The sequence below is a fragment of the Homarus americanus genome, unplaced genomic scaffold (genome assembly GCF_018991925.1).
Source record: "Homarus americanus isolate GMGI-L3 unplaced genomic scaffold, GMGI_Hamer_2.0 scaffold19117, whole genome shotgun sequence".
NCBI classification, from domain to species: domain Eukaryota; kingdom Metazoa; phylum Arthropoda; class Malacostraca; order Decapoda; family Nephropidae; genus Homarus; species Homarus americanus.
In genome coordinates, this window is record NW_024754704.1 from 6,618,097 (window position 1) to 6,636,998 (window position 18,902).

At 36.7% G+C, this 18,902-nt stretch overlaps 1 protein-coding gene across 6 annotated transcripts in view; it reads left to right on the forward strand.

Annotated features, from left to right (window-relative positions):
* The first annotated feature begins 1,448 nt into the window (after nt 1–1,448).
* Nucleotides 1,449–18,902, forward strand: part of LOC121855925 (DNA-directed DNA/RNA polymerase mu-like) — a 171,495-nt gene continuing 154,041 nt past the window's right edge. For all 6 annotated transcript variants that reach the window (XM_042351129.1, XM_042351128.1, XM_042351127.1 and 3 more), the window contains exon 1: nt 1,449–1,792. In XM_042351129.1, coding sequence (XP_042207063.1) covers nt 1,521–1,792 — 272 coding nt within the window. In that variant the 5' untranslated portion in view covers nt 1,449–1,520. The remainder of the gene's footprint in view (nt 1,793–18,902) is intronic.

Here is an 18,902-nt window from a genome sequence, read left to right on the forward strand (position 1 = left end):
TGGATGCGAGAAGGACCTAGGTGTGTATGTTCACAATGAGCTGAAGTTCTTGGGCCATTGAGAGAAAAAGGTAAACCAGGCAAATAAATTATTGGGTCTTATTTACTTTTATCCTCTTCGCCACTAATCGGCTCGTTAGCCGCTTGGGCGATCGGTCAATATTTTCATTCATAAGAAGGTCGTTCAGATATCTAGACACTCCGTTCCTCGTAACGATCTTCAAGAGTGAAGTGCTTCCCCATCTGGAGTACTGTCACCCCGTCTGGTCCCCGAGACATGCTAGGGACTGTCAGTTGGTTTAAAATGTTCAAAGGAGGGCCACCAGACTGGTGTCTGCACTTCGGCACCTCAGCTACACTGAGAGATTGGAGCGCTTGAACTTGCCTAGCTTATAATACAGACGGGCAAGGGGTGACCTAGTTGAGGTGTATAAGCATCTCAGGGGGCACTACTCAGTCGAGTGTCCTTACTTGGAGCTGGCGGACGCTCGCCACACAAGGGGTCACAGCTCAAGATTGAAGAAGCCACAAGTCCAGAAAACTGTGAGGGCAAACTTTTTCAGAGTGAGGGTTGTAAACTCTTGGAACAATCTACCAGAGAGTGTTGTGACGGCACCGAGTGTGAGCTCCTTCAAGACAAGACCTGACCAACACTGGAGCGGGTTCAGGTACATTCAGGAGCCGGTGCATGCCCAATATTTGCCAACAGTGCGTGACAGAGACGTGACCGATCGCCCGGTCGTCTAGCGAGCCGATCTTTTGGTGAAGAAGATAAATGAAAAGGAAAAGTAATCAGAGACGTGACCGATCGCCCAAGCGGCTAACGAGCCGATTAGTGGCGAAGGGGATAAAGTAAAAGTAAAAACGTGTTCACTTCTATATTTGTTATATTTCTGAATTTCTCCAAATTGCAAAACTTAAACCATAACCAAGGACACACAAGGTTTCATTGTCTTATTTTTCTTTTGAATTCCATCAATTATAAATTTGGATGCTGAAACAATTTTCAAGTTGAAAATTGATAACTGAAAAGTTTGTTGTTTTTGGTTTTGAGTTTGGCGGGCGGATGGTTCTGGGAGGATTAGGGGAGGTTGGTTGGGTTGTGGCCCTACATATATTTAGTGTTAAAAAATATTCACGAACAGAATTGCCACCCCAAATATTTGTGGTTTATTACGAGATAAAACTTGCACCAATCTCATCATGTTAATTTGTTATAAAGTATGTTTCGTAATTTTTTTAAATCTCTGTCGAATTTATTAATCAGCCTCATGAAAATTTGTCTTTAAAAGCTATTTTTTATTATTCTAGGTTGATTTAATCTTATTTGTCACATATAAGTTATTATATTTGCTGAAACAATGAGATTATGTTTGAAGAATTTTACTGAAAATATGTTTACATATTATTAAATAGGCTTTCTACATGTGGTACATTTCTAACATGAGACTGAGAGCCTGGTAATCCCAAACACCAATTACCAAGTAAATTGTGGATTGTGTTGCCTTGTTCTGTACAAGGATGTCAGTTGCGAAGAAAGCAAAAATAGAAAGGATCACTGTAGATACAAGGCCCAGCTGTCAGTGTTATTCTATGGGTAGTGTTAACATGTGTCAAAAACCAGAAGACAGTAAGATAGACCTGAGACAAGAGGGCTCCAAGGAAGGTTATCACAAGGATTATAAGGCAACGGTGTTCATCGTTAAAGAAGGAATACAAAACAAACGCTTTTGTGTAATCCACAAGTTTGCTTCAAACAACGGATTTATTTGTGAAGAAAAACTTTCAGAGAGGTGAGCATCATCATATAAGCATAACTGGGATCCCATTTTTTTCTACTTGTCAATTTTCAATAATGCACCGGTCTTTGTTTGGATATTAAAAATATGTTTTTCTGATGTTATTTAATGAGTTTCAAAGGGATTTGATATTCATTTAAGCCAGAAATCAACAGTTATTGAGATCCTCCTCCCCCACCCTACCCATCAATCTTAACGAAAATGTATTTTTTTCCGAGTAAATCACATAAAAAAACAACAAAATCAACAAAAACTAACCTAGCCTAACCTAACTTAACCTAACCTAACACCATTTTCTGACGAAACTCTGCAATTGATGTAAGATAATTTCTATCACAATGTCGGCACAGCCACCTGTTCAGCCATATCTGGTTATTCTGGTACTGAAAAATCAAATCTCTGCTACCGACGCACCCACGCATTGTTCATTGGCTAAGACAAAAAACTCCTGCCCAATTATAAGTCTCCTATCGCTATAGCCAATAAGAAACTCCCACACCACCCCCGCACATGCGCTGTAGATGTTTAAGAAGCCAATACGGAGGTAAGGAGCACTGCTTGATGGGTGGTCAGACCTTTTCTGTGAGACGTAAACAACAAGTGGCGACACTTGTGACTGACCAAATCTAAAAATATTGAAAATATAATATCGCGGTTATCCTTAATTTCCGGCGGAAATATTACAGAAGCAAAAGGTCTTAGAATTGTCAAAACATTAAAAAAAAATATTAATAACAGCGAGAGAAAGACTGGTGCAAGATTGAAAATTCACCTTTCCACTTATCCTCTGCGCCACCGATGGATCTACATTACTTTTTATGGTGTTAGTTAAGTTTTGGACCATAATTCGCTACAATAGTAAATTTTTACTTTCGGACCTGAATCCGTAGTGGTTGACCAATACTGTATGTTTTTCCAGTGTATTTTGGTGTGTTTTAAGCGAATCTGACTTTCATTTATGGCGGAAATTGCTCATTTTTGCCCCACCCCGACCCCCCAACAATAATGGGGAAGAGCCTGGGAAATCGGGGATTTTGGGTGGGGGGAGAAAACGAAAACAAGTCATCTAACCTTACGTAACCTAACAACTTAACGTAACGTAACAACCTAACGTAACCTTACCTAATCCCTAGCCGGCGGACCTCGGTAGGCCTAGCTTAAACTAACCTAACCTATCCTATTCTTTTCCAACTAGTATAAATGGGGTTCAAAAGACTCAGAATATCGTCTGAGATAACGCAATAACAAATCTTCACTTTCTTCCTCTTTACATACTTCCTTGACCAATTACAGAACCACTGGTGCTTGTCCTTTCTAAAATTTACAAGGCAATTTACAGTGCGGGCACTCATAGAACTCGGCGATAAACTTAAATAATTGTAGGCGCACGGATCACACCCAACCTCCACCACGGCCATTGTCAGACTGGTGATTCAAATTCAAATCCATACCCAGGCTGCTTCCTTTGAAAAAATTAAAATTTGATTGGTAAAAAAAAATTGCGTGATGAGATCGATACATCATTGGTTACGATTGGATGATGTCAGTCAACATTGCGCATGCGTGATGTAAACACACTCATAATTAACTCGGTTTCGTGCAGCTAACATCTCATTTACAGATGAAGACTGAAAAGTTCGTAGAATCAATTAAATTCAATTGTCGCTATTTTCCATTTCTGCCTGGTACAAATGGGGTTCAAAATGTTCAGAATAGGGAGATCTAAATGTTTCAGTTGTTTATAACTTTGGGGAGCGCTATGTCCGAATGTAAAATAAAACCACTACAATTATATTGATATGTTTTTGTTTTTTTAGGTCTAACTTGTCAAATTAGATGACATTTCTTCTATGACATTTCCGAAGATATGGGGTGTGTTTACCTTAAAAATTTGGTAAATTTGCATTAGTGCATACAACTCTGCTGTTATAAAGTCAAAACTATGTTTTTGTATTGTACAGTAGTCCCTCGGTTAACGAGCACAATCCGTTACAGCAGATTGCTCGTTAACCGAAAATCTCGTTAACCGAAACCATTGTTTCAATGGGTTTTTGTGTAATTGGTTCCAGCTCACCGAAAATTGCCTAAATTCAACAAAAATGGTAGAAAAGTTCACTTACTTTGAGGTGTGTATGTAGAAGGCTCCTGGATGATGATGATGATGATGTGAATTTGAAGTGGGAGGTGGAGGAGGAGAAGGGAGAAGAGAAGGAAGTGGAGGTGGATGAGAATAATTTTACTGCTTCTTAAGGTGAGTCACCTTCCATGAAAATGTCAGGAACCTCTGGACTGACAGATTCTCCACCATGAACATCCTCTCTCCTTCGTGAAGTGGAAGGCTGAGGGATAGCATCTTGTTCCCTCTGCCTTTTACTGAAGAAAGTGTCAATTGTGGTCTGTGGGGCATCTGTCCTCCTCACCATTAACTTATGTTTAAAGAAGGAGACCACCGAGTCCTCAACATGACACAAAGTTAGTTCAGTTTTTTCCACTTCTGGGTGCTTTGAAGCCAGTTCCCTGAACTTCTCCCAGTAGTAAATCACATCTTTCAACTGTTTAGCTGACATTTGGTCATCACTTTCAATTTCCTCCTCACCACTGTCAGCCTCTACCTGTAACATCTCATCCAGTTGCTTCAAGTCATCAGGAGTAAGTTCCTCCTCATGAGACATCACAAGCTCTTCCACATCCTCCTCCTCCACTTCAAGGCCCAATGACTGACCAATGGACACAATCTCCTGGTCCAACTCTGTTTCTTCCTCAAATCCCTCAAAATCATGGACTACTGATGGCCACAGTGCTTTCCATGAAGAATTGAGGGATCTAGTGGAGACTTCTTGCCATGATGACACAATCAATTTTACAGCCTCCAGGATGTTGAATTGTGTCTTCCAGAAATGTTTCAGTGTTAGTTCAGGATCATTGGAAGTTGCCTGATAACACCTCCTAAACATTTTCTTCATGTACAACTTCTTGAAGTTGCTGATCACATTCTGGTCCATTGGCTGTATGATTGATGTAGTGTTTGGAGGCAAAAACAACACTTTCACAAAGTCAAATTGATACTCCAAATTTCTGGCAAGTTCAGGGTCATGACCAGGGAGTTTATTGGTGGTTAGGTAGCTCTTGACAGAAGGGCAAAACACATCAACAGCCCATTCATTAAAGAGCTGTCTTGTCACCCATGCCTTATGGTTGGACTTCCAATAAACTCCAAGCTTTGTTTTTACCACTTTCTGTTGCTTGAACACCCTGGGGTTTTCAGAGTGGTAGACAAGCATAGGCTTCAGTCGGAAATCCCCTGAAGCATTGGCACCAAGCAATAGAGTGAGACGGTCTTTCATGGGTTTATGCCCAGGAAAAGAGGCTTCATCTTTGGTGATGAATGTTCTTTTGGGCATCTTTTTCCAGAACAGCCCAGTTTCGTCCACATTGAACACTTGCTGTGGAAGATAATTTTCTTCTTCCATCAGTTTTTTAAATTCAACTAAAAACTTTGCTGCCCCTTCCTTATCAGCACTAGCAGCTTCACCATGCCTAACAACACTGAAAATGTCACTTCTTTTCTTAAATTTTTCGAACCAGCCCTTGCTGGCCCGAAAATCTTCAAATTCTGTGCCTGAAGAACCAGGTTGATCTGCCTTTAAATGTTCATAAATCTCCCTGGGTCTTTCACAAATGAAATCACCAGAAACTGAATCACCTTTCATCTGTTTTTCCCTAATCCAGATGATAAGTAACCTCTCAGTTTCTGCAATTTGGGATCTACTTTTAAACACTCTTGTAGATTTGTCTCTCACTTTCACTTCTTTAAATTTGTCTTTCTGTGCAAGAATTGTCGATACAGTTGATGTCGAAATGCCATATTCTTTGCATAGCGCATTTGTTCTACTGCTGTAAGAAGAGGGGGAGATGGGCTATTTATAGTCCGTCTTTGTGTCTAAAGTGACCAGTACCCTAATGCACCATAAATAATTCATTTAACATTTATTTTTTGTACATATATTTTGTTGTATATATATATATATATATATATATATATATATATATATATATATATATATATATATATATGTATATATGTATATATTATATATATATATATATATTATATGTAATGCAAGTAAATCACTGTAGGTGCTCGTGATCTAGGTATATGCTGATAACCACAAGGAAAGAAGAAAACACGAAGTTCCCAAGCGCTTTCGTGTAATTCACATCTTCAGGGGTGAGTACAGACTAGAGAGAGTAATACAAATCAAGGTGTATATATACAGAGGAGGTGAGACCAGGTCCACAATGGTCAGGTATTAGGTAATGACCCTACTAATCTTTAAATAGCACACAACGGTTGGTGGTCAGGTCAGATGGTCAAGTGACCCGGCCTTCTCACCTGATCACAAATCTTCTTAATTACAAAATTGTCCAGCTTGTACATGCCGTTACTCAAATTCATGTTGAATGCTTCGGTATGTTTAATAAGACTAGATTCTATGATGTTCCTACTATCAATTGAATTACATGGTAATATTGAGGAGGCATTATCCCAGTCAATGCAATGCTTGTTATCCCTCAAATGAACAAACAGAGCATTGGATTCCTGGCCTGTCCTAACACTGTATTTGTGTTGTTTAATTCTAGTTGCAAGATCTTTACCTGTCTGGCCTCAGTAAATATATATAAATATATATATATATATATATATATATATATATATATATATATATATATATATATATATATATATATATATATATATATATATATATATATATATATATATATATATATATATATATATATATATATATATATATATATATATATATATATATATATATATATATATATATATATATATATATATATATACATATACAGGTAGTTCTGCTATAACGCGATAATTGTGTTCTTGTAAAATATCGTGTTATAGAAAATCGCATAATAGAAATAACAGGGCTTATGGAGAAAATAGGTTAGGTGCAGATTACTCGAAATCGAAAAAATTTAGTAGTTAGCCTAACACAAAGGATAGCACAGTCTAAATAAATGTTACATTCATATCTAATAATGAAATCATACAGTAAATGTAACACTTTACTTGATGGGGGAGAAGGGTGATTTTGAGGTTGATAAAATTGAGCTTCTCTTCAAGTGTTATATCCTTTCTTTTACGATCATCACCGGGAATTCTATCACCAGAACGCTTCTTGATGATATTCTTCTTTACTATATTCACAGTTAATACTGTACCACAAAATTGGAGAAATAGTAAGCAAAAATCACGTTATAGCAAACAAGCGTTCGCGTTATACAAATATCGTTCCTAATTCATAAATCGCGTTAGAGCAAATTCGCGTTATCAAAACACGCGTTATAGCAGAACTCACTTTTATATATATATATATATATATATATATATATATATATATATATATATATATATATGTATATATATATATATATATATATATATATATATATATATATATATATATATATATATATATATATATATATATATATATATATATATATATATATATATATATATATATATATATATATATATATATATAAATATGTTTGTGTAATAAATGTATGTAGTAAGTACATACGGGTAACCTTTTTCACTCAAATCCTAATGAAACACCACAATTAGAATACGGTGGTTGCTGTTGAACCACCTGTTGTATAAATAGTCGGAACACAGTCACACCACCGAGACGAGGGAACACTCCCACCACCGATCGTCTCGTGCGAAGCAAGCGTATAAATGAAAGAAAATACTTGCAGTGTGTTTAATATGTTACAGTATATTATAAATAAATAAATAAACAAATAAATCGGTAAATCCATTTCAAGTAAATGGAAAAATTTTACTCGACACCGACATTAGTTCCAGTTACCGGTAAATAGCAGACGCTTCAGTGACGTCACTAGTGTTTACACTACACCAGCGGGTAATATTTGATGACATTACTTGAAGTGAATTGGCCTTATTTTAAAAAACCAAGGATGGTTGGTAAAGGACAACTGAGTCAGTGGGTAAGTGTCACATTTGGGGTACTGGTCTTATACAGCAAATAGAGCTCAAAAGCTACTTTTTAAATGGAAATTTGGGGGGGACCGTCTTATGCACCCCGACGCCTTATAGGCTGCGATATACGGTAAGTATGCTGATGCTGCAGCGAAAGCAGCTGTTTCTCGCCCTGTAGCACTTCATTCCTTTCTTCCTGCCTCTGACATGAAGCCAGTAATAAGAGCTGTCATCCGCTCGAGTTGGCAACAGAGGTGGAAGGCTGTCATAACAAATAAGCTCTGTGACATCCATCCTGCATTGGGTGCCTGGGGATATGTGGTCTGTCGCACCACTGGGAAACTGCTTTAGCTTGCCTCTGTATTGGCCACACACAGCTGACTCATGGTGCCCCCTCTCCATTGTGATCACTGCCTGGTACCATTGACTGTTTGACATCTCTTGGTGGAGTGCCCTAGTCTTGGAGATCTTCGTAATAATCATCTCTCCCAGTGGCGGTAGGGAGACTGGTCTTGCCGTCTCTCTCTGGTTCTAAGCTGGCCTTCTACACAAGCTCAGACTTTTATCTATTAATGTATATATATATATATTTTTGTAAATCTGTTATTTGTTACTTATGTTTTTACCTTGTATTTTTTAATTTTACCGTATATCTCGGCCTACAAGACGGAATTTGAAAAAAAAAAAAATCAGCCCAAAGTTAGGGGGTCGTCTTAAGCACCAGAGATAAAATTCTTACCTCTTAAATATTGCGGTTTAGCGTGTCAGAGTGGTGATGGAAACATGGTAAACCACTCACTAGGTCCTACCACTAATTATTTTATACTGAAACTTACGTTTGGTAAGCTGGATTAAAATGAAGATTACCGGTATATTAAAATAATAAAAATGCATTATAAACCAGTCGAACATACCGTAAAATAACAACATACCCCGGTAATAAACACAGCTGCTATCATCACCCCCCCCCACCCTCATTTGCCAGTGACAAGAAAGGGAAAGTGACCTTGACTGCGACCGCCTGTGGCTATTTTAAGCCGTCCTTGTGTTCGGAGGTGGTCAGGAATGCATATCTGTATATTTACTGATCATAATACTTATCTCCTATAAATAATTAATTTAAATTTAATTTTTTTACAAAGAATATTCAGTAAATGACTGCGTTAATTCTTGAAACTACCGACAGTGGTAAATTTAGGATGAGAATGATTAACAGAAGTCACGTCATGGATTCGGAGTTTGGTCCTTAATGATCATAAATGTCTGGTCAACTTCACCTACCAGGTATAATGGTAGCCTCCCTTTTTCGCGAAACAAGTATATAATTAAAGAAAATACTTGCAGTGTGTTTAATGTATTACAATATATTATAGCTAAATAAATAAACAAATAAATCGGCAAATCTATTTCAAGTAAATGGAAATATTTTACTCACACCAACATTAGTTCCAGTTAAATAACTGACGCTTAAGTGAGTCACTAGTGTACAACAGCTGGTAAAATTTGATGCCAATACTTGAAGTGAATTGGCATTATTTTAAATAACCAACCATAAATAAATGGAAAAAAGATCAAAGGTGAAACATTATATTGTATGTATGTTGTGTTGTCAAAGGAAGAGAAACAATTGAAACTCAGCAATTGTGTGTAAATGAGGCAGTAAGATAAATCAGCAACCTAAGACTTGGTCACAATTTTCGTGATGCCATATGGAAGTAGGGTCTACCATTAGACAATACTGTACATTATGCTTCCAATATCTTCCCAGGCAGTAGAATCTCCCTGTTTGGTAGCTGCCTAAAACTTTTAGTAATATTACTTTGATACAACATGATAAATTTGACAAACAATGAAAATAAACAAACAAAAGTTATTTACCAAGACCTTCTCTCTCAGAACAGAGGGGAGATAAGACGGCTATTTATAGCCCGTCTTTGTGTAGGAAGTCGACCACACTAGAAATAATTCATTTAAAATTTATATTTTTTACATAGAATATTCAGTACATGACTGCTAAAATATTTGAATATATATATATATATATATATATATATATATATATATATATATATATATATATATATATATATATATATATATATATATATATATATATATATATATATATATATATATATATATATTTGTGTAATAAATGTATGTAGTAAGTATGTACAGTAATCTTTTTCACTCAAATCCTAATGAAACACTATTGAATTAGAATACTGTAGCTCGCTGAAGCAAGCTTATAAATTAAAGAAAATACTTCCAGTGTGTTTAATATATTACAGTATGTTATAAATAAACAAATAAATCGGTAAATCCATTTTAAGTAAATGAAACAATTGTATTTGACACCGACATTAGTTCAAGTTAAATAACAAACTTTTAAGTGAGTCACGTGTTTACACTACATCAACCGGTAACGTTTGATGCCATTACTTGAAGTGAATTGGCTTTATTTTAAAAAACCAAGGATGTGTAAACAGCACTGGTCAATGGGATGGTTGGTAAAGGACTACTGGGTCAGTAAGCTCCCAATGGTAAGTGTCACATTTGGGGTACCGGTCTTATACAGCGAATAGGGCTCAAAAGCTACTTTTTAAATGGAAATTTTGGGGGCCGTCTTTTACACCCCGTCGCCTTGTAGGCCGAGATATACGGTAGTGTTTTAAACCTTTTTTTTTTAATTTGGCTACATATGACCTTTGCTGCTGCGTATCTAGGGATGTAGTTACCACAATGAATTAATCCTGTGAAGAGTGGAAAATACCACTGTTTTTGCTGTAACACAGCTCCATTGATGCCTGTATCATACCGATTTTTTTAAAATCTATTTATTCAACAAAACTTTTAGATAAAGTACAGGTATTCAGGATTATTTTTGTAAAAAAAGAAGTGTCTCTTACTTAATTAAAACTGATTTTATTGACTCCAGTATCAACATTTTTTTAATTTTTTGTATAAACGAATTGAATCCTCATTTTTATAATAATAATAATAATAATAATAATAATAATAATAATTAACGGTTTATTGAAAGAGCTTGGCAGCCAGAAGGCTGAAAATATACAGTTACATATTTGGGGAATGGGTTTCGAATTACAAATAATATACAAGTAACATAAGTGATACAAATAGCATATATAATAACTAGATGGGGAAAAGCTCAAACTACAGTTCATTTCAATATAGTGACAGTGCAAGGAGTAGTGTTTACTGGGAGTAAATACACTGGTTTATTACAAGTTATTGATAATTTTTACAATGGTTGGGACTGGGCTGTTCTTATAGCGATCAGTTCGTGCACGTATGGGCTGGATGCGGTTGTGGTGTCGAACAGCAATTCTCGGGCTAGGGATCTCAGGTGGTAGTAGGAGCCGGTGTCGAGGATGGTGTAGAAGCTTCTTACCAAATTTGCAGATGAGGTCGTGGTGATGGTCAGTGAGAGTCGAAATGGTCAGTGTGTTGAGCGCTTCTTGATATGTGGAGTAGGAAGGGGAGAGAATAATTGCATGCCCTCTTTTGCACTTTTTCTAGGTGTTTACGTTTACGTTTACGTTATATCATGTCAACATGTTTTGCTTAGGATATCTTATTGGAAATGACGCATAGAGAATTTATTCGGGATCATTATGGCAGCTACCAAACAGGGAGGTACTACCTCCTGGGAAGATATTGGAAGCATAATGTATTGTCTAATGGCATCACGAAAATTGTGACCAAGTCCCAGGTTGCTGATCTGACTTTCTGCCTCATTTACACACAGTTGTAGGGTCTCAATTGTTTCTCTTACTTTGATAACACAACATACATACAGTGACCCCTCGTTTAACGAACGCCTCGGTTAACGAAATTTCGGTTAACGAACTGCCTTCCATAAGGATCTTCAATTCGGTTAACGAACAAAAATTCGGTTAACGAATTTCTTACGAACCGACCTCAACATGTTTTCGCTTGCACTGACCGGGCAACCAGCTTTAGTATCAGTCCGCCAATACATTAATCGGTTCTAGGGCTTAAATTCCTTACTATTTTAGTAAATATCAAGAAGTTTATACTATTCAATAATTTTAAAAGTTTAATATTCAATTTTTTAGTCATTTTAACGATTATTGAACATAATTGAAGGTAAAGTGACTAGTTTAATGCGCGGCATCCAGCCTCTTAACACAGCAAACAGGCGTTAGTCTCTCTCTGTTTTCACTGGAGGTAACATCTTGCTTGAGACTCTCTTCAGCTAAACACTTTTTTTCTGTGTTTCCAAGCAAATTATTGGTCATTTTGAAATATATTTTACATATTGACAATATATAATGCAGTGCAGTGTTGATTTAAAGAAAATAATCTTGAATTACACCAAGAGAGCTAAAATTTTATGGGTGAAATGGCGCCATGGGGTGACTTCTCTTCCACCCCAATGCCTTCTCTTCTTCCTTCTCCTCCACCCCCATTCTAAATCCCATCATCATCATCATCATCATCCAGGAGCCTTCTACAAACACACCTCAAAGTAAGTGAACTTTTCTCCCATTTTTGTTGAATTTAGGAAATTTTCGGTGAGCTGGAACCAATTACCCAAAAACCCATTGAAACAATGGTTTCGGTTAACGAACTTTTCGGTTAACGAACGACCTTCTAGAACGGATTGAGTTCGTTAACCGAGGGGTCACTGTATATTGTTTGTCACTATTGATTTTGTTTTAATTTTTGTATTTCTTTATGGTTCTTTACACTCCTTGCCATTGCATTATGCGCGGGGTCATGACAGACATAAACAACAAGATGAAACACTAATAAAAAATTTATCTGAGAAGTTAACAAACTTCCGGTAGTCTATAGGCCTCCCTTTTCATTTGGTACACTCCTGCAGGCGTGGAGGAACTGACTCTGCCAAGTTGTGGATTATTTGTGGGTGTAAATTATTCCACTCCTTACGAATGGCTGTCTCCAGCTTGGGGACGGTATTTGTGTCCTTGCCTTGTAGACAAAGCTTGATAATGGTCCAATTATTTTCTATCGGGTTAAAGTCAGGAAAATTGCTTGGCCAATCACCTATGAAGTCTACCTGACAGTCAACAAGCCATTGAATTACAGATTTTGCTGTGTGACATGGGGTATCATCCTGCATAAACACATCAGCACGACATTTTTCAAAAGACCGTGGCAAATAATCACAAAGCAGCTCCAAGTACTGTAGTTAAATTGGTTCATCATCACATTCCTAGGTAGCACAACAAAATCATCATTTCCAAACGACGAGAAGCAATCCCACACCATTAATGACACAGGATGCTTAACTGTGCTAAAAGTGAACTTGGGGGTCAAGCGAATCACTCCCGGGGCACCTGTACACATTATAAGTACGGCTTCAAGTAAAATAAAATGTTGCCGCTCACTCCACGGGGGGGGGGGGGTTAAAACTCATAAATTTTTGTACACAAAATTTACGCAAGCAACTGGTGAACGTTTTGATTGCTGGCTGACTTGTCCTCAGTCACCCTTCGCTGCCAGACTTACAATGCCTGCCTCAGTCCCAGCTGGCTGACATGGAGGGGTGAGAGACACTTCAGCTAAGATCACTTCCCGTTGCCACCTTGCGCGTAATGCAATGGTGAGGATGTGTGTTATTATTACAGTACTGTATTACAGTCAACCCTCACTTTACGCGGTTAATGTAACCCACAGGGTACCGCGTAAAGTGAATAACATAACATATGGGATTAAATGAAATAGAGACCAGCTGACCCCCAAACTCCACTTTTTCCAACACAATACCTATGTTCTAGTTAAAATAACATCTTAATTTTATGATGGTACATGCACACAATTAATACTTAAGAGAAATAGAGAAATACAGTCGCCGAGTTAATGTCCATTCAAATAATGGACTCAACTCCCTCCCCCTCTTCTCACACTACACTCGCTGGCTCTTCCCTCTCTGAGAAATTTTGGGGGGAAAACCACTCGATTTTAAGGTATAGTAATAAATAGTACCTCAAACTAAAGCTAGGATAATATAATTGACATTGCTGGATTCCTTGTAAGACCAGGAATATTTTGAATATAAATGTCATATGTTTTGCACAAAAGATAACATATTTACTCAGAGTGAATATTATATCTAAAATTTGTATGTCTAATGCAAAATCTATGATGTTATATTCAAAATGATCATCAAATTGTAAGAATTCCAGCAATGCAAATTATATTCTGGCTGGGTAATTTGTATGAATTTTATGAGCTAAAACAAATATGTTCAGTTAATAAAAAAAAAATATTCTTCACACCGTGCCAGATGGTCGGTCGGTCCCTCCCTCCCCCCCACCAACCCTCCCTACCAGATAAATGTGTGGGAAAACCAGACTATTTACCTTTTTAGTAATAAATAATAAATCAGACAAAAGTTAGGATAATATAATTGACATTGCTGGATTCCTTGTAAGACCAGGAATATTTTGAATATAAACGTCATATATTTTGCACAAAAGATAGCATATTTACTCGGAGTAAACATTATATCTAAAATTTGTATGTCTAATGCAAAATCTATGATGTTTATATTCAAAATGATCATCAAATTGTAAGAATTCCAGCAGTGTAAATTATATTCTGGCCGGATAATTTGTATGAATTTTATGAGCTAAATAAAAAAATTATACTTCTCCCGCGTAAAGGGGAACACGCATCGCGGAATGTGAGCATCTTGGGTTCTGGCAGGGCACTATGTAAACGTGGAAACGCGGAATGTGGGACCGCATAAAGTGAGGGTTGACTGTATTATTATTGTTACTAGTGGAATTGCCTTCTTTCGCTAGGCCACGGTAGGACGCCACCTTCCGGGAGGCTCCACATTGTCTCACTGTAGTGCATTGAGGTAGACCACATTTTTGGTTTTGCCATTAGCAGCAAGTATGTACAGATTCTTGCCAGTTCCCACTCTGGAGCATCCAACATAGAACTGTCCATGATTGAAGCAAGGAAACACCAGGTCTAGGCCAACCATCTTTAGGGATTGTCCCTGGCTTTTGTAGATGGTCATGGCAAAGCTCACTTTAACCGGGAACTGAAGTCGCTTGAACTCAAATGGCAGGTCAGAGGTATCCTTGGTATAAAAACGTCCTCTCCTTTAGCTTCTCCTGTTAGTATTGTAGCTTCCAGTACATGTGGCATCATGTTCTTCTTGTGAGTGACTCGTCTCATTTTGAGTATGATGTCTCGTTTCTCAAACTCTTGACCGACAATCAGGATGGCTACTTCATCAACTACAGGAGCATTGAATCTTCTTTCATGTTCTCCCTTAGGGGTCGTGTCTGCTTTGATCCTGACTTTGTACTTGTCAGAAGGCATGTTTTCCAGGGCATTTTTAAATGACTGTACATACGTGTTGCTCTCATGCGTCATTTCTTGGATAGATAGGACAATGTCATGTCTGACAACCTTGAATATTGCCACACCTGATAGTAGTCTGCTTTTCATGATCTCCCATGAAGTAGATTTGGAGGAACTTTGCCTGCTCATCTTCCAGTGGTAAGAGGGATCCTGCTTTGTGATAGACTTGACCCTGGATTTTGAATGTTGGTATGTATCCGTGCTCACAAACTACTCTGGTAGCTCCAAAGGATGTCATCTGGAAGCATGAATTGTACTTCAGTATATTTTCCAAGAAGTTTTTTGACTCTGGTGTTGTTCCCAGCATGAGAGTCTTCAATGGTTGTGGTGGTTTTTCCAAATTTGGCAGTCATACTTTCCCATGAGAGCAGCACAGTCCAGCAGATTCTCCATTATACTTCTTTGCACCGCAGTGTTCACATTTCTTATCCATGTTGCCAATGACAACAGAGGGATACTTTTCATATTCTATCTCATTGTCATAGTTAAATGCTGCTCTTGCAAATGGATGCCACTGTGTATTCTTTCTTAGAATTCTGGATTCCGCAGCTCTCTGTCTATTAGCATTCAAACGAATTTCATGCGCTTGATAATTTTCTAGAAAAAGCCTTTCTGCTGTTTGATATCTGTCAGCATCAAGACGGGATTCCCTTTCCTGATCTGTTTCCTGTGACCGACTGTCCGCTGTTCGCTTTCTGTTAGCATTAAGACGGGATTCCCTTTCCTCATCTGTTTCCTGTGACCGACTGTCTGCTGTTCGCTCTGGGTGGCTCATCCGCTAGGCCACGGTAGGACGCCACCCTCTGGGAGACTCCACATTGTCTCACTGTTCAGTCCCCAAAACTTCTTCCATCAATAGTTCATTAACGGTGTACGTAAGTTCCACCATGTTTTTCACTACAACGGTACAGCAAAGTATATTTTTTTAGCATTAAACTGTTATTATTTTATTGTCTAATCATCACTACATATAATATCATCCATCACTACATATAACACCATCCATCATCACTACATATAACACCAGCTATAATCACTACATATAACACCACCCATCATCACTACATATAACACCATCCATCATCACTACATATACAGTAACATTATCCATCATCACTACATATAACACCATCCATCATCACTACATATAACACCATCCATCATCACTACATATAACACCATCCATCATCACTACATATAACACCATCCATCATCACTACATATAACACCAGCTATAATCACTACATATAACACCACCCATCATCACTACATATAACACCATCCATCATCACTACATATACAATAACATTATTCATCATCACTACATATAACATCATCCATCATCACTACATATAACACCACCTATCATCACTACATATAACATCATCCATCATCACTGCATATAACACCATCCATCATCACTACATATAACACCATCCATCATCACTGCATATAACACCACCTATCATCACTACATATAACATCATTCATCATCACTACATATAACACCATCCATTATCACTACATATAACACCACCTATCATCACTATATATAGCACCATCCATCATCACTACATATAACACCATCCATCATCACTACATATAACACCATCCATCATCACTACATATAACACCATCCATCATCTTTACATATAACACCACCCATCATCATCACTACATATAACACCATCCATCATCACTACATATAACACCATCCATCATCACTACATATAACACCACCCATCATCACTACATATAACACCACCCATCATCACTACATATAACACCACCCATCATCATCACTACATATAACACCATCCATCATCATCACTACATATAACACCATCCATCATCACTACAGATCGGTAAAGTAGTTTCCGAGATTCTCGTGCGGACACACATACACACAAACACACTCACAGACATACTTCTTTGTTTTATATATTTAGATTGTTATTATTTTAATTTGAATTTTTATTGTAAATTGTGAATTATTATTATTATTATTATTATTATTATTATTATTATTTACATTTTTGCCCCCCAGGCCCCGATGTGGGTCAGTGACCTGTGCCCGGGTGGGCTTATACCCGTAAAGAAGAAAATGAAAAATAAAGAAAGATCTCCCTATCACAATTAGCGGATACTGGAGCATGGAGCTAGTGGAGTGAGCTTGAGGTAGGAAGGGAAGAGAACCGAGAGAAAGTGATCATGGGCCTCTGTTAACCGTACAAAAAGGTTCACCTCCCATTTCTGGCCCCAGTCTCATCCTTCTACTATTACTCTTTAATGATAGAGTATCGTTTATTTGTTATTCATAAATTAGTAAAGATACTTTACTGTAATAATTATTTGTGCTTATTGATACCTGTACCCTTCATATACAATACAGTGGTCCCTCGGTTAATGAAATTTCGGTTAACGAAACCTTCCATAAGAATCTTCAATTCGGTTAACGAAAAACAATTCGATTAACGAAATCTTTATGAAAATCACGTTTTGTTTTGAACATCAGCTCATAAACTGAGGAGGTACTCAGCCAATTCAGTGATCTCTTCTATGTTTACATTCACTTCCATTGGAGTAAATATCAAGAAAATTGTGCTCTTTAATATTTGTGCATTTTTTTATACAGTATTGTACAGTATTAAAATTATTGGTCATTCTAAAATTTAGCCATCCAAGCTCTGTCTACATAAAGTTTTTCAACTATTATTTTTGGCTCATATATGTAACTTTATTCATTTATTGAAACTCATTTACATGCACACACTGCCCCAAGGGCAAAGCTGAACTGTACATGTAATCAGAATTATGTACAAAATGATTATTAAAATGTTTATCTAGTGCAAACTACAGCATGTTTATATTCAAATTAATCACTATCTTATAAGAATTCCAGCAATATAAATTATATTCTGTCTGGTCATTTATATACAATTTTATGAGCAAAAAACAAAAACTCGACTAAATACTCCATAAATAAATAAATTAAATACTTCACCAGACCTTCCCCCTAACTGTCAAAGTACAACTCACCTCCCGCTCCCCCCCTCTTCCCACGCTCGCTCCCTCCCTACACCCCACCATCCCAAGAAACATTTGGGGGTGTCCACTAGGCTTACAGTTTTAATCATATATAATATCTCAGACTAAAGTTAGGAGAATATAATTTGCATTGCTGGAATCTTTGCAAGACAGCGAATAATTTGAATATAGACGTCATATTTTGCACAAGAGATAAAAATTAATCACCTCTATCACATTACATTAGTGATTTAAGAGTTCTAGTACTGTATATATATATATATATATATATATATATATATATATATATATATATATATATATATATATATATATATATATATATATATATATATATATATATATATATATATATATATATATATATATATATATATATATATATATATATATATATATATATTATGTATATATATATATATATATATATATATATATATATATATATATATATATATATATATATACCTCACTTGCTGTTAATGCAACCCGAGGCACCATGGTGAGAAACGATAAAGTGAATATAACATATGGATTGATTGAAATGGAGTCCGGCCGATCCCCAAACTCCACTTTTTGACTATAATAACAACTATGTTGTAGTAAAAATTTTATCTTAACTTT